Source organism: Choloepus didactylus, chromosome 18 (genome assembly GCF_015220235.1).
Source record: "Choloepus didactylus isolate mChoDid1 chromosome 18, mChoDid1.pri, whole genome shotgun sequence".
Lineage (NCBI taxonomy): Eukaryota > Metazoa > Chordata > Mammalia > Pilosa > Megalonychidae > Choloepus > Choloepus didactylus.
The window spans coordinates 2,130,448-2,150,821 of NC_051324.1; the positions used below are offsets into that span (position 1 = coordinate 2,130,448).

General features: G+C 50.0%; 2 protein-coding genes across 5 annotated transcripts in view; one reads left to right on the forward strand and one right to left on the reverse strand.

The window, feature by feature from the left end:
* ALDH3A2 (aldehyde dehydrogenase 3 family member A2) overlaps window positions 1-17,113 on the forward strand; it is a 36,381-nt gene extending 19,268 nt beyond the window's left edge. The window contains exons 7-11 of the mRNA XM_037810607.1: window positions 3,916-4,057; window positions 5,828-5,994; window positions 7,647-7,746; window positions 12,535-12,770; window positions 15,826-17,113. Coding sequence (XP_037666535.1) covers window positions 3,916-4,057; window positions 5,828-5,994; window positions 7,647-7,746; window positions 12,535-12,770; window positions 15,826-15,840 — 660 coding nt within the window. The 3' untranslated portion in view covers window positions 15,841-17,113. The remainder of the gene's footprint in view (window positions 1-3,915; window positions 4,058-5,827; window positions 5,995-7,646; window positions 7,747-12,534; window positions 12,771-15,825) is intronic.
* A 1,166-nt stretch (window positions 17,114-18,279) lies between these two features.
* SLC47A2 (solute carrier family 47 member 2) overlaps window positions 18,280-20,374 on the reverse strand; it is a 30,891-nt gene continuing 28,796 nt past the window's right edge. For 3 of the 4 annotated variants that reach the window (XM_037810603.1, XM_037810602.1, XM_037810605.1), the window contains exons 16-17: window positions 19,765-19,849; window positions 18,280-18,829 (exon numbers count right to left, since the gene is read on the reverse strand). In XM_037810603.1, coding sequence (XP_037666531.1) covers window positions 18,609-18,829; window positions 19,765-19,849 — 306 coding nt within the window. In that variant the 3' untranslated portion in view covers window positions 18,280-18,608. The remainder of the gene's footprint in view (window positions 18,830-19,764; window positions 19,850-20,374) is intronic. The other variant, XM_037810604.1, reaches the window with a different exon arrangement.

Sequence of the window (20,374 nt, forward strand, 5' to 3'; positions counted from 1 at the left end):
GGGTGCATAGACATTTACGATTGTTATTTCTTCTTGCTGAATTGCCCCTTTTATTAGTACGTAGTGGCCTTCTTTGTCTCTCAAAACATCCCTGCATTTGAAGTCTATTTTATCTGAGATTAATATTGCTACACCTGCTTTCTTTTGGCTGTAGCTTGCATGAAATATTTTTTTCCATCCTTTCACTTTCAGTTTCTTTGTGTCCCTGTGTCTAAGATGAGTCTCTTGTATGCAACATATTGATGGTTCATTTTTTTTGATCCATTCTGCGAATCTATATCTTTTAATTGGGGAGTTTAATCCATTTACATTCAACGTTATAACCGTGAAGGCATTTCTTGAATCAGCCATCTTATCCTTTGGTTTATGTTTGTCATATTTTTCCCCTCTCTCTATTAATATCCTTTATTGTACCCATACCGAATCTCTTTAGTACTGAACCTTTCTCCAAGTCTCTCTGTCCTTTCTTTGTTTCTCTGTCTGTAGGGCTCCCTTGAGTATCTCCAGTAGGGCAGGTCTCTTGTTAGCAAATTCTCTCAGCATTTGTTTGTCTGTGAAAAATTTAAGCTCTCCCTCAAATTTGAAGGAGAGCTTTGCTGGATAAAGTATTCTTGGCTGGAAATTTTTCTCACTCAGAATTTTAAATATATCGTGCCACTGCCTTCTTGCCTCCATGGTGGCTGCTGAGTAGTCACTACTTAGTCTTATGCTGTTTCCTTTGTATGTGGTGAATTGCTTTTCTCTTGCTGCTTTCAGAACTTGCTCTTTCTCTTCTGTGTTTGACAGTGTGATCAGTATATGTCTCGGAGTGGGTTTATTTGGATTTATTCTATTTGGGGTTCGCTGAGCATTTATGATTTGTGTATTTATGTTGTTTAGAAGATTTGGGAAGTTTTCCCCAACAATTTCTTTGAATACTCTTCCTAGACCTTTACCCTTTTCTTCCCCTTCTGGGACACCAATGAGTCTTATATTTGGACGTTTCATATTATCTATCATATCCCTGAGGTCCATTTCGATTGTTTCAAATTTTTTCCCCATTTCTTTTATGCTTTCATTTTCCATTCTGTCATCTTCGAGGTCACTGATTCGTTGTTCAACTTCCTCTAGTCTTGTACTATGAGTGTCCAGAATCTTTTTAATTTGGTCAACAGTTTCTTTAATTTCCATAAGGTCATCCATTTTTTTATTTAGTCTTGCAATGTCTTCTTTATGCTCTTCTAGGGTCTTCTTGATTTCCTTTATCTCCCGTACTATGGTCTCATTGTTCATCTTTAGTTCTTTGAGTAGCTGCTCTAGGTGCTGTGTCTCTTCTGGTCTTTTGATTTGGGTGCTTGGGCTTGGGTTATCCATATCGTCTGGTTTTTTCATATGCTTTATAATTTTCTGTTGTTTTTGGCCTCGTGGCATTTGCTGAACTTGATAGGGTTCTTTTAGGGTTTGTAGACCAATTGAAGTCCTTATCTGTAATTTATCAGATCTACAGCTTCGTGGAGTACACTTTCTCTAACTAACCAGCAGGTGGCGTCCACGAGCCACCTGTTCTCCACAAGCCAGTTCTCCCCTGCTTAGCCTTTTTGGTGAGTGGGGGAGTGAGTCTTGTGGGGTCCAATTGGTGTACGAAGCTTGCGTGTGTAGTTGGTGTTGCCTGCCCTGTGTATGGGGCGTGTTTCTGGGCAGTCAGGGAGGGGGGGGGTGGCTCTAACAATCAAATCTCCCTGGTGATCCTAGAGTTTTAAAGCTGCTGCAATAGTCTAATCCTTCAGTTCAGTCCTGCCACAGTTTGTCTCTGCCACTGACCCACAAGTCCTTGGTATTGGCGTATGGCTCCTGAGACTTGCAAGTGGGCCCCTCTTCCAGGCCGTGCACCCCGGGTCCTCTGTTGAGGGATGACTGTGCTATGTCACAGGTGAGTGCCGTCCCCCCAGGGCAGTTCTGGGCTGCTGGGCTGTGTAGGGAGGCTCCCAGTCTGCTGAAATGATGGCTGAATGGGGCTTTGTTAATTCACACTGCTCTACCTTCCCAACTCTGGGACATCAGCTGAGGTTGCAGGGAAGGCTAATGTCCATGCCCAGTTTTGTGGTGTGTGCCTGTTATTTGAAGCACTTCTGTCACACTGGGTTGTCTGGGGCAGTTCTGGGCTATGGGGCTGGCGATGGGCAGGAGTGTTTCCTGTCCACCAGGATGATGGCTGTGAGCGGACACCCCCCTTTTCTTGGGAAGTTGTGGTGTTTAGTGAATTTTCTCAGCCACTGGATTATTGCGTTTTGTCTCAGAGCTCTCCTAGTTCTGCTCTTGACTTGACCTGCCCAAATAGCAAGTCTTTGAAGCTTTCTGTATTGGGCTTCTTAGAGTAATTGTTTTAGAAAAAGAAAAAAGGATTAAAAAAAACAAACAAACAAAAAAAAAAAACAAAACAGGCCCTCCTCAGAGATCTAATGGGTTATTGAAATGCTAAGAGACAAAGCAACCAGGGCCATTAAGGGAAGGTCCACAGGGCAGAGAGATCAGCTTTTCTTCGGGATTTGCATATGCGCCTCAGGGCCCTTCCCCTTTCTATGTTCACCAGAACTCCAAAAATCCTCCGCTTTTATTTTGGAGTTTTTCGTGTTTTTTTTTTTCTATGCCTGTCTCCTCTCTGCTGGGCTGGCTGCTCTCAGATTCTCTGGTGTCTGGTCTCAGTCTATCTATGGTTGGAGTTTGAATCAGTAGAATGAGTTTCCGATAAGGGCTGCCACTGCGGTTCTCCCTTCTCCTTCCCGGAGCTGACAGCTCCTCCTCCCCCGGGACTGAGCCTGGCAGGGAGGGGCGCGGGTCCCCTGGCCGCAAAAACTTACAGATTTCGCTGATCTCAGCAGTGCCACGTTTTCATGAGTGTTGTATGAAGTATGCCCAAAGTCAGATTGCTCTGTGGTGTCCAGTCCACGCAGTTCCTGGCTTTCTACCTACTTTCCTGGAGGAGTAACTAAAACATACAGCTCACCAGTCTGCCATCTTGCCCCCGCCCCCCACATGGGATTTTGATAAGGATTGCATTGAATCCTTAAATTTGTAGATCATTTTTGGGTAGTATTGTCACTTCAATGATATTAAATCTTCCAATACACAAACATGGGTTATGTCTCCGTTTATTTTGGTCTTTAATTTCTTTCAGCAGTGTTTTGTAGTTTCCAGTGTATAAGGTGTTTGCCTCCTTGATTAAGTTTATTCCCAAATATTTTATTCTTTTGATGCTATTGTAAATGGAATTGTTTTCTTAATTTCCTTTTCAGATTGTTCACTGCTAGTGTGTAGAAATACAGCTGACTCTGCTTGTTGATTATGTATCCTGCCACTTTGCTGAATTTGTTTATTAGCTCTAACTCTGTGTGTGTGTGTGTGTGTGTGTGAAGCATTTAGGGTTTTCTGCATATAAGATCATGTCATCTGGGAACAGAGGTAATTTTACATCTTCCTTTCCAGACTGATGCCTTTTATTTCTTTTTCTTGTGTAATTGCTCTGGTTAGAACTTCCAGTACCATGTTAAATAGAATTGGCGGAGGTGGGCATCCTTGTTCCTGATCTTATGGGGAAACCTTCAGTCTTTCACCATTGAATATGATATCAGCTGTGGGGTATCTACATACAGCCTTTATCATGTCGAGGAGGGTCCCTACTATTCTTAGTTTATTGAGTGTTTTTATCATGAAAGGGTTGTGTGTGTGTTCTTTTATGTCTTGTCCTTGACCTACCAAAAAGCTGAAACTTAACTTCCATTATACTCCTGTTAAATTACTTGTGGGGTGGCGCAGACTGTTAGATCCTGTGAGGATATGAAACCAGATAGATTTGTGGGCGTGGATGGATTTTGTACTTATAAAAGAAAATGGAATATGGGCCTTAATGACAACTAAATACTGTATTGTTTTAAACAGGAATTTTATGGAGAAAATGTAAAAGAGTCCCCTGATTACGAGAGGATCATCAATGCGCATCATTTCAAGAGGATATTAAGTTTGCTTGAAGGACAGAAGATTGCTTACGGTGGGGAAACCGACGAGGCCACGCGCTACATAGGTAACGGAAGTTGCCGTGGGAAGGGGGTGATTTTGCATTTTTGCTTATGTTATTTATTAACACTGAGTAGGCTATTAAGTGTATAATGTTTAATTATTAAACTGTTCAACACTGCTTCCTGGTATAGTGCTTTTGCTATAAGCTGTTAAAAATGCAAATGTACATATATGTTTAATATCATTAATGCACTAATTTTTCACATTTACACAAATATTATGTAATATTTTCTTCCTAGCAACCCTGAGAGGCAGAGTAGAACTCTCTGTAATTATTTCCAGTTTATGGGTGGGAGAACAGCACAAACAAGGAAGTAGCTTAGCCACAATTCCACACGTGCCCAGCAGCAGTACTGTTCCAAAAGTAATGTTTTGCTTTCTCTTGTTGACCTTATTATCTTCCTTGTGTTTTCCTTTTTTGCCATGAATATGTATTACTTTTTGAATTTGAGGCACATTTTTCTAAAATAACATATAAGGAGACAGAAGACTTACAGACTGATTTAGTTGGCAAAGAAGCTGTTCCAAATAGCTTTACTTAATCACCCTGTTATCTAGTAGGATGATGCAAGTCACACACACGCACGCACACACAAAACCCCCTGAAGGATTTAAACAGTAAGGAAAAGTTACTCTCTTGTGGCGCGCCATCTGAGGTGTTCCAAGGCTGGTCAGGTCAGTGGCTCACTAATATCAAAACCCCGGTTCTCTCATCTTTCTGTCCCGTCTCAGCATGTTGACTTTGTTGTCTAGCGTGTATGGCTTCCAGAGTGCCAGGCAGCACAGGCAGACGTACGCCCTAAAGCCTCGTGGAAGGAAGGAGCTGCCTCGTTGTTTTCCGTGAGAGCAAGGAGACCTTTTCCAGGACTTCCCCTTCTGTCTTACGGGCCGGAACTGGGCCACATGCCCACAGCTGCAAGGGGAAGGGACGCCCACGATGAGCTTAGACCAGTGGGCCTTTCCCCTGACCTGGGTTAGGGTCGCCTTACCTGAGCATGTGACCATGGCGAAGAGGGTGGACACCCATGTCAAACTGCTGCTGTGACCCCAGGGAAGAAGTGGGGAGCAGACTTGGGGTGGCAGCTCAGACCCACAGAGTGGTGCTGGAAAGAGCTGTCCTCGGCCACGTTACCAGTTTGACCGAGTAGGAAACTAGGGATAAAGAGAAAGAGCAAATCTGTTGTAGTCAGCTGTCTCCTCTTGTAGTTTTTGTTTTTCTTTGTTTACAGGGTCTTTCTTGACTGCTGCTAATTGGTAATTTACATTGATTCGGATGCTGGGTGCTCAGCAAAGCTGCTCAGCATCTGCTCTGCCTCCCTTCCTGTGCCCGTTCGCTGTCATAGAGAGAACGCTTAAAGGCTAGTGAGTTGTGACCATTCAAGTATGTTTTCCTAAACTGTAAAATGCCCTTAAAGTCTAACAGCTGTAGCAAAAGGTCAGTGAGCGCACTGGTGTTCTGAAGAACGGGTGTTGATTTGGTTCGCAGCAGCCCTGTGGGCAGGCCCAGAGAGACCTGTACTCAAAGAATAAACGTTAGCTGTGCACAGAGTCACACAGGCCAGTCTGTACCCTTCCCCTGGGCTGCGCAGGGTCCCCTGTGTGATGTTGGCACGGGTTAGTACACATTCTTAGGACAGTTATTCAAAAGACGGGACTTAGGGGAGTGCAAGGAACAAGTAGGTGACCCAGGGAAACATGCACAATGAGAGTTGTGCGTTTTTGTCTTTCTTCTACTTTAGCACTTTCGTTTTCATTTTGTTTATTTCCTTTTCAGCCCCAACTATACTTATTGACGTTGATCCCAAAACCAAGGTGATGCAAGAAGAAATTTTTGGACCAATTCTTCCAATAGTGCCTGTGAAAAATGTAGACGAAGCCATACAATTCATAAATGAGCGTGAAAAACCCCTGGCTTTCTATGTATTTTCTCATAACAATAAGGTGAGCTTTACAGAGAACAGGTCACTGTCATAAATCATTTTCCTTGTTTGCCGTAAAGGAGCTGATGTTTTTTCTTGTTTAATATCGAGTTCAGCAAATGAGGTTGGATTCCTAGACTGCCGTCTTGGGCAGTGTGGCCCTGAGGCCCTGGCACTCTCGCCGTGACTTGCCAGGACTCCTTGTGGTTGGAGCTGCGAGGGGTGTGCGTCACATCTTCTTTCCTAATTGGAAGGCCCCCATCTTCCAGCCCTGGTTGGCTCCGTGACACTGTCCACCGGGCCTCCGTGTGGGTCAGCCTTCCCTGTGACAGTGGCAGGCACAGCCACTCCGGGGGGTAGCCGGGACCCAGGTCTCTGGCACCGTCATGGAGTGACTTTGTCACCTTGGACCTCAGTTTCTCAGACGAAGTTTCTTTTGCTGTTAGCGTGGTGGAGTCCCTTGGGTTGAACAGCTCAGCTGTTCTCTGCGTGGCCTGTGCATTTGTGTGGCCCAGGTGCTGACACCTGCTCAGGGCTGGCCTCAGTGGGTGAGGAGGGTCAGGAGCCCTCTGAGGAAAAGGGAAAACCAGAAGGGGAAAAATGGGACCAGGCAAAGTCTGGGGAGCCATAAAACAGAAGTTTTCTGGAGAACTTCCAGTGACTGTGGGACAGTTTCTGGAGCTTGAGATGCTACTGGGATCCAGAAACCTCCAGAAACCTGAAGGGGCCCATGTGCGGGGGCTCAGTAGAGAATGGGTTCTTCACAAGATGAGGGTTTGACATGTGACCTCAGCATGGTGAACCGTGAAGCCTGAAGTCTGCTGGCCGGAGTGCCGCCTTGAGCAGCTGGGCCTGAGGCAACCACGATCCTTAGCAACCAGCTCTGCAGAGCTCCCAAGGGTTTGCCAGCACCTGGGAGAAATGAAGTTTGCAAGTGTTTGCTTTACGGGTACTACTGAGCCTGTTCAGTATTTTATTTGACTCCCTCTATTTTTATTTGATTCTATTGCTTATTTCTTAAATTTTGTCATTTTCAAATTTTGTATTTGTGTGAATATTATAAGTTTTTCAAATTTGTGTAAAACATTTTGACTTCATTTTCAAGGAAAGATTTTTTTTTGTCATTACAAAAAAATGGTAGTCTTAGGCCACCATTCATGTCTTCCAAAGAGGATGTGGAATCTGAAGTCTTCAGTAACTTCTCTGCATTTCATGGAGACTAAATAATGTCTATTACTCAAGTGCTGTAATTTAGAGCAGATATGTACAAAACATGAACAGTTTTAAAAACTGGAATAGAGTCTGAACTGTCCCTGATAACAGGCCTTTTGCTGCCGTTTTGGATGGCAAGACTTGGGGGTGAGGGAGAGGGAAGGCCTGGGGGTCCGGCCTGCCTCACCTGGTGGCCTGGATGTGCTTCAGAGAAGTGAGACCAAGTCACACGTAGACTGTGTGGAACACACAGTTTCAATTGTTCATCTGTTTGATCAGGGAGATTTGTTTCTGTATTATTTATGCGGCGATGGACACGGCACCCCCAGGCTTGAGTACTCTTGCTGGAACCCCGAGATGGGAGGTGCGTCCCTAGGGCACGCAGCCCCATGTGGGAGCTGCGGGGCTCCCTCAAAGGCACGTTTTTTTACCAACCTGAGTAAACCTTTCTTTCCCACCCAGCTGATCAAGCGGATGATTGACGAAACCTCCAGTGGTGGCGTCACCTCCAATGACGTCATTATGCATTTCACGCTCAGTTCTTTGCCCTTTGGAGGAGTGGGTGAGTCTTGCTTTGCTCTTGCCCCTGGCATGTACTCCAAAAGCCCCAGCGTCTCCGGAATCAGCCTCCCAGGCGGTGGGAACAGCTGGCTTTCCTACTCCTTGGCTCTCTGCTCCTTCGTCCTCTCCTGAGAGGGCCCCCCCACCACCACCCAGTTGAAAGTCACCGTCCCCTTCCCCACCATCCCCCCTGCTCAGGCCTAATCTCTGTCCTCTCGCCCTATTTCACACTTCTGTGCAGCACTCACTGCAGTCTGTGATTGTTTTGTTCGTTTTGTGGGTTTCCTCTTTTGTCGCCCTTCTCCCACAGTTCGAGGATTTTTTGGCCAGTGAGCAGGTCTCTGATTGATTAATCTGATCTCCGTGGCAGTGGATGAGGGGTTCAGAATGCCAGGCACAGGCAGCAGTTGGGGCTACTCAGGCCATGTGACCTCAGCCCTCTGCCGGGGGGAGCTGCACCTTGATTCGCATCACGATTCGAGTGGAGCGAGAGACCCTGGGTTCCAAGGAGGGTGGACAGAATGACAGTCATCCTCAGAAGCCCTGTGGACGCGGCCGGGTCCTGTCCCTCCCCCTTTCAGCCCTGAGATGCTTGGCTTCTCATTTGGGTCTTAGGCGTCTTCAATATTGAATATACTACAAAATGATAAAATGTGTAAAAAGTCTCTTAACAAAAAAGCAGACTAGGAAAGCTGATGCTTTAAAAGCTCGTGCTTTAGTCCCTGTCTTTGTAATAGCATAAACAAATGACTCTCCTGGCAGCTGTCTGGTTCACCTGTTCCTGGAAGGCCTTGTCCCGTGGCCAAGAAACCCTGGCTGCTTCCCACGGTGCCAGCACCCAGCAGAGCCTGGTGCATGTGAAGCCGGGGTGGAGGGGCAGGTGGAGAGAGGCCACGTCAGCAGTAATTGCAGGATCCAGACTGGCGCCGATGGCTGCTCGGACCCGGGATGTGGCGGAGGAGATGGTGGGAAGGGCCTGGGTGCTGATGTAGGTCAAGCAGCTGGATTTGCTGATACATTGGATGTGTGTGTGAGAGAGGGGGTAGGGGAATGAATTAGACAGCAGGTCCTGGCATTGTGGTTGGCGTCCTGATAGTTTCACTGCCCAAATTCTTCAAAGACCCAAGTACACTCTCCTGCCCCAGGTCCCGCAGCTCCTGTGCACCTGCTGCGTGGTAAACCTAGTGACCTGGTTGCAGTCCTCATCTCACTTGACCAGGTCGTGTTTAGTATCGTGGACCACCCCCTCTTTAAAAACAAACAAACCCTTTTCCTTCTTAAGCAAAAAGAATACTTCCTTTTTTTAGAAAACTTGGGAAAAGATAGACGCGCTCTGTTCCGGTTTGCTAATGCTGCCCTTTGCAAAACACCAGAAATGGATTGACCTTTATAAAGGGGGCTTCTCTGGTTACAAAGTTACACTCTTAAAGCCATAAAGTGTCCAAACAGAGGCATCAACAGTAGGGTACTGTTCTGGTTTGCTAATGCTGCTGTTATGCAAAATACCAGAAATGTATTGGCTTTTATAAAGAGGTTTTATTTGGTTACAAAGTTAGTCTGAAGGCCATAAAAATGTCCAAATTAAGGCATCAACACAAGTATACCTTCACTGAAGGAAGGCCAGTGGCATCCAGAAAACCTCTGTTAGCTGGGAAGGCCCGTGGCTGGTGTCTGCTGATCCCAGGTTGTGTTCTAGCTCCTCTCTCAGTTCCTGTGCATTCTTCAAAGTATCTCTCTTGACTGCAGCACTGAGCTCCTTCTGTCTGTGAACACTTTTATAGGACTCCAGTGATTCAATTAAGACCCACCCTGAATAGGTGGAACCAGACCTCCATAGACATTATCTAATCAGAGTTATCACCTACAGTTGGGTGGGTCACATCTCCATGGAAACAACCGAATCCAAAGGTTCCAACCTAATCAACACAAATATGTCTGCCCCCAGGAGACTACATCAAGAATACTAATATGTCTGCCCCCACAAGATTGGTGTTTTGGAGGACATAATACATCCAAACTGGCACACACTCGTACAATAAAAATGTTTAATTACCTATAGTACCACTTGAAGATAACTACTGGCTTACGTCCTTAAAAATTTTTCCCTTGCATGTATTTGCACACATGTAAACACATAAATATTTTATTCAAAGATGGTATCTTCTTGTATATTGTTTTCTAGGCAGAATGTGACAACACAGTGTGAAAATTTTCTCACGTCAATATGGATTTTAATGGCCTCACGTGAGTGTAGCCATTGACCAATTGCCATTAATAGATTTTTGTGACTTCAAATTATTTGGTATGATAATTTTAGAATATATCTTTGTATAATCTCTGATTGTTTCCTTAAGAAAAATACGTAGATGTGTAATCACTTCTAGTGTTAAAAGGACTTTTCCATTTTTTCAAAATGAAATGCTTTTATCTTCTAATTCTAAAAGTAATACAGACTCAATGGCAAAAATAAATCCAAAAGCCAAAAAAAAAAAAAGACTACAGAAAGATATAAGGAAAAATATAATAACCTCCCAGGGGTAGTCATTATTGACATTTTCATGGATAATTGAGATTTTCTTTAAAAATGCATTTTTTTAAGGCTTTTGACACATACTGCCAAGTTTCCTTGCACAGCTGTTCCATAGCTATATGTGTGGTTGCCCGTTTCTTTACATTCCCAGCACTGGATGCTTCTATCGCTAAATTGATAGGCAAAAACCACATCTCATTTTAATCTGTACTCCCTTGCTTATTCGAGGGGTCAGACTTGCTTTGGTTAGCTCTCTAGGGAACTTTCTATTGCTCAACGTTTTTGCTGTGTTTACTGTCCCTTATGGATATGTAAGTACCCTCTTTATAAGTCAGAAAATTAATTCTTGGTCACAAATATTTTTTTCCAGATTGTAATTTGCTTTTCTGTCTGTGATTTGAAATTAAGTCAAGCCCACAAAACCTTCTGCTTCATGGTTTCATATTTGGGAGTTAGGTTTAGAAAAATCTTTTCTACATCTACATTATATAAATATTCATCTGTATTTTCTTTAAATTTTTGTGTTTTACGTTTAACTGTGGAGAGTTTATTGGACTATTGCACAGTGTAAGAATCTACCTTTATTTTTTACTGAAGAGAAAATCAATTATCCTGGCACCAGTTTTTGGAAAAATCATTCATTTTTTTTTCATTGGTTTTAAGTGTTACCTTTATCATATACTATTCTGTAAATCACATAGTTGGGCCATGTTTAGTGTGTTTTTTGTGGTCTCGTCTGTCTTTCTGTGTCCCCCTCCCCCAGGCCGTACCACAGTTTCAGTTACTCCGGCTTTGTATGGTTAGCTTTATAGCCAGCGTTTAGCATGTGCTTATTAAATGCCAAGCCCCGTGGTCGGTTGAACACCTGGGTTTTAGAGACAGACAGGAAGCAGTAGAGCAGAAATCGAACTCAAGCTATCTGTCTCCCAAACACATGTGTACGCCCGGTTCAGTGTTTTGCTCTTTGGGACACGGTGCTGTTTCAATATCTACAAGTAAAAGTATCTTATTATTTTTCAATGTTTTCTTGCCTATTTTTATACAAATATATTTTTCTAGATGAACTTTAGAATTCCTCAGGTTGTCTTTCCTCTTTGCCCATCTTTTTCCCTACTCAGAGAGAGAGAGGGAGAGAGAAAAGAAAGGAAGGAAGGAGAAAGAAGGAAAGGAAGGAAGAGGAAAAAGAAAGAAGAAAAGCCAAAGAAAACAATTTCTCCAAAACCCCCTGGGATTTTGGTTAAAATTGCTTTAAGCTTACAAATTATTTGGGGAGGAATTTATATCGTTAAAATGTGAATCTTGTGGGAACATTTCTCTCTCTATATAACTCCTTTATGTCTTTCAGTAAAATTTGGTGATTTTCTTCATATTGCTTCTTTCCCTTTCGTAGGGGAGAGTATTTTTCACCCACCTTCTCCTCAGCTTCCCCCATGTTTTCCTGGTCCCGCGTCCCCTCTGTCGTGTCTCTGCTGGCTCCTCGTCCCGCACGCGCCCTGGATTTCGGGCTTTCTCGGGTTCCGCCCTAGATCCCCGCTCACGCCACACCTGCCTCCGAAACGATCCTTCCCGATCCTTCCCGCGGCTTCCGCTGCCACCGGGAGGCTGCTCGCTGGCCTGCGCGCTGGACCCAGGCCGTCCCCTCTGCTCGGAACAGACGCCTCCCTGTCCTGCCAGCCCGTCGCATGCACAGTAAACGTGAGACGATGGCCGTGACACAGCACAGCTCATTGTCACCAGCTGCATCGCCTCACCCTGGTCTTCGTACTGTCTGGGAGCTTGGAGGAAGCTGGTGGGTGGGTAGGGCCGTGGGCTGATGCAGCCAGTGGAAGGGCAGTGGGAGAGTCAGGCTGAGCTGGGTTCACTTTCTTTTACCACTCAGCGACTGTGCGACCTTGAGCTATAAGTGATCCCTCTTGACCCCACTAAACTTCTTTTTCCTCTCTGGAGATGGAGACGATGATACTTTACCCACTGAGGTTGTGATGAGACTTAAATCAGAGAATTAAATCATTTTAAACACTTGACCCAGTCCCTGGCACAAACGAGAGCCGTGCCCCAAAAGAGCCCCCTGTCCTGCTCTCAGCGAGTGTCCCGGGCGATGGCCAGTCCAGTGCGGGCAGCGCTGAGAAGGACTGACTAAAGCTCTCCTGCTGCCAGCACCAGCAGGGGACGGGGCCCTTGTGGGTCTCCTCGGGCAGTGCCAGACAGCCAGCTGTGCCCTGCCCGCAGTGAGGCCTCCCGTGTCCCTTCTCATTTCAGGTTCCAGCGGGATGGGGGCCTACCATGGAAAACACACTTTCAATACTTTCTCTCATCAACGTGCCTGCTTATTAAAAAGTCTAAAGAGAGAGGGTGCTAACAAACTCAGGTATCCTCCCAACAGCCAGTCAAAGGTGAACTGGGGAAAATTCTTCATTTTGAAAGCATTCAGCAAAGGAAAGCTTGGTCTTCTGCTCCTCGCTCTCCTGGGCCTCCTGGCAGCCGTGCTGGTCAAGGTAAGTCCCTGTCGCTCATGGGGGGCCTGTCCCTCTGTTCCTGCCCAATTGTATTTGCTTTCTCCTGACTCGGGAGCTCTTCCTGTCTTGTAAAGGCCCCGCTATCTCTGATACTACTTTTTACGGTCGACGACAGGGTCTGGGAACTGCAGCCTGCTGACAGTACACGCAGTTTTGTCGGGCCACACGCACACCCCTTTTGTGCACTTCTGCTCCACTGCTGCGTCTGTGCTGCAGCTGCAGGCTCCGGTGGTTGCCGCAGAGGTCAGACGGCCCCCAGAGCCCAGAACACTTACAGAAAAAGCCTGCCAGCCTCTAGCCTGAGAGTTTAAACCACTGCAGAACTTGCTTGCAAAATTCTGAGCTTACTGATCCTCTGATCCTTTTGCTATTGGTTTTTCATTTGCAGTTCAGAGTTGTTTTCAGAGTGCCTGAAATGAGCCTGCAAGTAGCTGGAGGGGAGCGTCCTGCGGCATGGAGGGTGGTGGCGCTGGAGCAGCTCGGGTGAGGGGCACTTGTTAGACTGGAGCGATTTTCCTGCCAAGTTGAGCACCAGTGAAGTTTGTCTTTGGGGCTGGTTACCACAGAGGAGGGCTTACAAGGAGGCCGGTGACAGCTGCTTCCCGAGGCGGGTCTTGTGTCCTTGGGGGGTGAAGGATCAGGGAAGTTAAGACGGAAGAGGTAAAGGCCCTGGTGTCCCGCGAGCCCTCAGCCACCCGAGGGGATACTGCTGAGAACGCTGACAGCCTCAGGGGAGAGGCGGGAGTGAGCATTTAATGGAAATGGCTGCGTTTCCATCTGTGTTTTGTTCAGAATGTGGAAGCGGGTTGGCTCAGCAGGGAACAGCACAGCTGTGGTGGGACTGGAGCCGTCAGCTGCATGGGGAACCCTTTGGGCTTTCTCGGAAACCCCGAGCTGTGCCGAGGGGAGAGGCCCTGCTGGGTTTCTGGCGCTGCGCTGGCTGCTCAGGGGGGACGAGCCCGGCTCTGGCCGAGGGGGTGCGCGCCCCTCGCCTCCTCCCGTGTGCGGCGGGCCCGGGGTGCTCGTCCGCGGCTGGGGGCTGGGGGACAGCGGGAAAAGGACCCTGAACTTACCTCGGACATCGTGGACTCGGGCCCAGAGCGTCGGGCTGGAAACGGCTTCCTCGCAGGTGTCGAGAGGGCGGCTGGGGCCGCGGGAGCCCGGCTGGGCGCGAGGAGGGAGCCCCTTCCCCGCCGCGGAGCCCCTTCCCCCCCGCGGAGCCCCTTCCCCGCCCCGGAGCCCTTTCCCCGCCCCGGAGCCCTTTCCCCGCCGCGGCGCCCCTTCCCCCCCGCGGAGCCCCTTCCCCGCCCCGGAGCCCTTTCCCCGCCCCGGCGCCCCTTCCCCGCCCCGGAGCCCCTTCCCCGCCCCGGAGCCCTTTCCCCGCCGCGGAGCCCCTTCCCCGTCCCGGCGCCCCTTCCCCCCCGCGGAGCCCCTTCCCCGCCCCGGCGCCCCTTCCCCGCCCCGGCGCCCCTTCCCCGCCCCGGAGCCCTTTCCCCTCCGCGGAGCCCCTTCCCCTCCCCGGCGCCCCTTCCCCTCCCCGGCGCCCCTTCCCCTCCGCGGAGCCCCTTCCCCGCCGCGGAGCCCCTTCCCCTTCCCGGCGCCCCTTCCCCGCCCCGGCGCCTCTTCCCCGCCCTGGACCGTGCGCTGCCGCCGCGGGCCTCTGTTTCTCTTCCTGTCCACGGTTTGAGAATGATCTGGAAGTCCGTGGGTGGCTGTTTGTTTTGTCCCGGCTTTTCTAAGCTTGAAGGAAGGGTGCGGCTCCGGGCGCCGTGTGGACGTGGGGTCTCCGCCTGGGCCCCGTCTTCCCGGGCCGGGCTCTGCCCCCTGCGCTCGCACCGGGACGCCGGGACCGCGTGTCTCCGCCTCCGGGAAGCGTGGGGCGGGTCTGCACCCCGAGAGGCTCCCTGTCGGCCGGCGGGGGCCGTGAAGAAAAGCTTTAGGTGGGAAAGGAAACGTGGCTTTGATTCCAGGCTCGGATGTGTCGGCTTAACAGTGACTTTGGGCGAAGCCTTTTCCGGCCCTTCCGGGGCCCGCGGTGCCGTCTGCGGAGGAGGAGCGGGGTCTCGCGTCCCCGGCCCTCGGCTCTGCTGCTCGCGGCGCCGCCTGGCCAGGCTCTGGCTTCCGTTTGGGGTGAAGGCTTTGATTTTCCTTTCCTCTTCGCTGCTTCTCTGCTCTTCCTGAGCTTTGATCCTCCTTTTACCAGAACACCTTTTATTTTAAATTAGTGACTCTGAGTCTAGATTGTATATTTATTTGAGGCATTTTTGCTATAACGGTAAACATTTTTTTTGGAAATTACAAACCATTTCCTGAAACTGCTTTTCTGCAATTCATAATTTAGTTATTTTGCTATAGATTTTAATTTCATTTCATTAATTCTCTTTAGTAGAATTAGAATGGATTTGGAACATTTTAAAAGGGAAAGTTGAAGCAGTGGTTGTCAATCCAAAGGGAGCCTATCAGAAGCAGAGTGGGAAAAGCTCCCCCCCGAATGCACATGTTTCTTTTAATATAAGTGCCCAAAGCAACGTCCCAGTAAAGCTTCGGAGAAGCTACAGAAAGCATTCTACAGGGAGTGGGATTAAAAAGGTTGAGAAACATCAAAATATCAGAAGTTAATTAAAGTCAGTGTCACTGGGCCTTTGAAAATTAAATCTGACTTTTGAACTTTGTCAGCCTCAATAGACATGGATTAAACTCAGTGCTACTTTTGAAGTTTCGAAACAAAATTAATCAGTGTTCAGACTTCACGTAGAGACTTCAGCTTCTGAGCTCCCGCGTGAGGGTAATAAAGGACTGTTTCGGCCCCTCCCTCCGCCCTGGTGTGGGGCAGGACCCAGCTCCACCCTGCCTGGTGGTGTGTTGCTGCTTGGGGGGGGTGCAGCCCTCGCTTGTGTCTTAGGGACACATTTTACAAAATGCACGTTGGTCTCTTAAGGGGAGGTGTTCGCCTGGTCTTGGTGCTCGGCCACGGCCAGGCGGGCAGGCGGACGCCAGCGGAGTAACCCGGGTCCTCTCTGCCTCTCCTCCCCAGGCTGCGTCCTACTGAAGCGGGTCCTGAGCAGCCTCCGGTCGCCTCTGCAAACCATCCCTTCCCTTAAATGGTTAATGAACCAGGAATTTAAAATCCCTCCTAAAAATGGATAAAACAAGCACACACACTGTGATTAAACCAACCCCACATCCTTGCCGTCACCGGTTATGCGACTTGCCCTGCTCCGTCGCTCTGGGGAGCCCGGAGGCCGGCTTGCCCAGGGCTGCCCGGGGTTTCCAGCGGTCAGCTGCCTTAGAAAGGTGAGGCCACGTCTCCCAGCTCCCCTCGAGCCCCAGACGGAGTATGGGGTGCCCTCCCCCATTAGGCCCCGAAGACCTGGCCTCCGGGAGGTGGCCCTCAGCTCAGATGTGCCACCCAGCCCAGCCGCCATCCTTTCTGTTTGCTCTGTGGCAGTCTGTCTACAGAAGCTTCCAGTGACTGATGTCATGCAAAGCATCCGTAACTCTCATGCTTCCTGGAAGTCAGTTGCGGATTTCATGCAGGTATCAGCTGCCATTCTCATGGCCTTGGGTTGTAGAATTCCACCTCCCCTAAAAGCTTGCTGGCATTTTGTAAAGGCTGTACGTAGAAGTACTTATTTCTGTAGCACAATGCAAGTCAGTTGCACTTTTGAAGACTTCAGATAGATTCCTTTCTGAATAAATTCAACCTATAGAACATAAATAAGGTGGGGAACCATGTTCTCTCACAAAAAAGGCCTTGAATGTTCAGGACTGAGGGACTTGAGAGGCACGAGGGGCAGGTGGTGGAGCCAGTGGAGAGTTGGGAGAGTAACCGGGAGCCTGTGGAGGGACCCGCAGGGGCGGGGGGGGACCCGGGGACAGGAGCCCGTAGGCAAGTGAGAAAGTACCCCTCAGAGCCCCCCAGGCTGAGACCCGAGCCCTTCCCCCAGGCTGGGAGCCCAGCCCTCCGGGGGGACACTGAGCTGCACTCGGGGCTCCTGGCTCCAGAGACCGCACCCTCCCACCCCGTCCGAGCTCTCAGTGAGAACGTGGTTCACTGTACAGAATGAATAATCCACTTCACCGAATCTCTTCCATGGGGGCTGCCTGGGAATGCTATGTTTGTCTTCATCTGTAGTACCCAGTGTCAGGGTTTAATCACTAGTCCAGTTTCGGGAAGGGGTTCCTAATCCGTGGGTGTAACTCCCAGAATAATCAACTAATAAAATATCTCAATTTCAATATGAAAATTGCATTTCTGAACTAAATTACTGGCTCAGCTACTGTTTACTCTGCTTCCAAATAAATCCATTACGTTTGATCAAGTTGGCGTGGGTTTTAATGGCCTTCTTACTGTGCGTCCTCAGCTGTGCCCTGATGGAGACAGTTCTTGGGTCCCAGATTTTCTCCAGCTATAGATCCATTTTTTGCCCTTTTTCATCAAAGGTGGTGTTTGTCAACTTTCAGTTGTGCTTTCTCACTTAGCCAAGATTTTCTTAAGCTTTACATTTGTTGTGTATGGAGTTTTTTTTTAAGTAAATATGCTTTTCCCAGCTGTATCCTCCTCCCTCCGTTTGTTGATCTAAAGGGTTTCTGAACGCGTATTCACGGAACACCAACACCGGGTTTTCCACCAAAGAATGGTCCCCCGGCCAGGCCTCCGTCCAGGGGATTGTAAGGGAAACGAGCATGTGAAGGGACCCAAGTCCTGTAGAAGGTGTGAAGCGTGGTGTGTGGTGCTTCCCAAACTCCTCTGACCACGGCGCCCTGTCTCCTAGCAACCCGCCAGCCTTCCTCAACATCGGCGTTCCCTCGGGACACACTTGGGAGAACAGTGGCGTGTCATGAATCTGTGCTCCGGGCCTGGTGGTGCGTCTGCCTCACCGTGCAGAGGCCTGGGCCTTGCTGTGGACACTGAAGACACCGGGTAACCGGAGCCTCTGAAATGGATTTATGCGCCCGTCCTGCTTCTCTGTTGCCCTCGATAGATGAATCTCTTTCATTCATGCCTGTGTTTACGGCTCACAGAGCTCAAGAGACTCCAGTGATGACAGCAGACTGTCCCCCACTGCGGGGGCAGTGCCTGGCCTCTATTTGTCGTTGAGCCCCCCCAGGCTGACCCTGCCAGGCTCAAAGAAAAGCATCCTGGAATGTGAATCCATCCCGAGGCCATGCAGCAAAATGATGTGGGGTTGGCTGCCCTTGTTTCCATCACAGAACTAGTGTCAGGAAAAGAGGGGTAGGAAACGAGCGCTTCTCCAAGTATATGGCCAGCAGAGCTGCTGGTGGCCCGAAAGGCCTGCAGGGAAGTCGGAGAAGGACGAGCAGCCGGCTCCCTGCCCCGTCAGCGCTGTCACAGCGTCTGTGCCGCCGGGGAGGTGAGGCGGAGGGCAGCAGGGCTCGTGTGGAGCTCAGTTGCCCCCACAGGGCAACGGCCCATTCTAGAGCTTCCCAAAGGCTCCAAGAGCAGCCTAGGAAATGCGTCACTTTGATACAAGACTGATTTTTGCCATTTTATTTTGCTGCAAACTCTCCAACCTGAAGCCCTTTACATTATGGAATAATAGTGGCAATCCCAGGTTTCTCTTTTCCGCCTGGTTGAGGCCTCCCAAAGAGCTGTCCAAATCAGTGAGGAAAGAAGCAATCTGACCACAACAGGGTGGTCTGCAGTCCAGACCCTGCCCCTCACGAGGTCCTGCGGAAGTTCTCTCTTGAGGGGTGGGCTGGAGCGCCCGCCCGCGCTGGGCCCCACCACTGCTCCTGTCAGGCCCACCTGGGGGTGCGTGGCTCCGGCCACCTTTCCACCTCCAGGCTCCTCTGTTAGTGCCTGGAGGTCAGGACCCTGGTGGCCAGGCCCACCAGCAGCATGGCCACCGCTGCCCCCAGAGCAGCCCCACGGCGCACAGCCAGCTGCTTCACTGACAGGGAGCTGTTAGGAGCCGAGAGGCCGAGGGAAGCTTCCGGAGCCCTGCTGGGGTCCACCTGCCATTCTGGACTTGAATACGTCGTCAGGATGATGCCAGGCGTGCTGCTCGTAGCCACTGCAGAAGCAAAAGGGGCAAGCGCGGGTCGGACCGGGGGCCGGGGGGAGCTGGGCCTCGGCATCGGCAAGCCTAGGTTAGCCGCGCGGCCCTGCTCGCTGCGACTGGCTGATTAACCTCTGCCCTAGGAAAACGCCATCCTTGTCCACTTTACAAGCAGAGTCAGATGAGGAAGTGGGTGGAAAAGCGTCTCAAATTGGGAGTTGATGCAGAGAGCAGGTTTGTGGCTAAGATGAGCCTGCCCTGTGATGAAACGGGACAAGGACGTGGCTTTTCTGCATGATTTTGGAAGCACACAACCAAGCACTTTGCTTGAAGGCATCTTACAAATCTTCTCCCAGAGTCTGGCACTGACCACGGGAAAGCCCGGGGTGAGCTGTGTCCACTGAGGTATAGCCTGTCACATGCTCGGCTGCTTGCAGGCCCTCCTGGTGTAGACCAATGAGGCGCCCATGTCTGGGGTGGCTGTGAGAAGGACCCCTGCCCCCTACTGAGTCGAGCTGGGCGGACCTCTAGGCCGACAGCCGTGGGCCAGGACACGGCCCTCTGTCCCGTGGACAAGAACACGGGCTTCAGAGCCCGACGCCCACATGGGATCTTATCTTGCCCTCAGCAGTGGTGGGCTGGTGGGGACAGGACCAAGCCTCCTGGGCCTGGGTTCCTCGCGAGGCCGGGGCTGTGAAGTGCTCAGTGTAGCGCCCGGTACTCGCGTGCCTACTAAAGGACAGACCCTCCTGCTGTTTTCCTGGCAGCTAAGGCATCGTCTTCATGAAACAGGACGGGAAGTAGTGGGCCGACACGGTTTTAATGGTGAAGTCTGGACTGGGTGTAAAATAGGTGCTAAGTAGCCGTGAGCTGCCACTCAGAGGGCTGCCGGGACGACACGCTGCTGACATGTCTGTGTGTCCCAGAGCAGAAGCCGGGGCGACGTTTACCTGAAGCGACGACGGTCTTCTCGGGCCCCAGCCTGGGGGTGCCGCGCTCCGTCCAGGGCTGCTGCAGACCCGCGTGCTTCTGCGCCTGGAGGAGGGAGAGCCGCCCATCAGCCTCCCCTCACCTGTCCCCACCTCGGACCTGACACGCTGAGGCAGCACACGGTCGTAGCTTCATAGTTGTTTTATAAAATTGTGTTAAATCTGTATTCATCTGGTGTCCTTTAAGTGCCCCATCCCTGCCAGGATTTGGGGTCTTGAAGGGACACCCCTCGTGTGTTCTGCCTTCGGTCCAGCCTGTGTCTAGAAAGCAAATGCTTTCTTGCTCTGCGTAAGGAGTTCATCCCACGGGGACGGCGGGCAGGGTGACTGTCACCTCTTCCAAAGTTGAGACACACGCTGGGGCTCATGTGGACTCGGGCTGGTGGGGGCTCTCGGCTTGTTTGGTTCTTGCAGGCAGAGCTGTCTGCGGAGGGTTCTGGGCTGGGCTCGTCTGTGTGCCTGCAGCGTGTGCCTCTTACACTGGCAGTAGCTGGGCTCCCGTTAGAATGACAGGAGCAGGTGTGGGGCTCGGGGCCCCTCGGCGACGCTCCCCCCACCGCCCCGAGGTGCT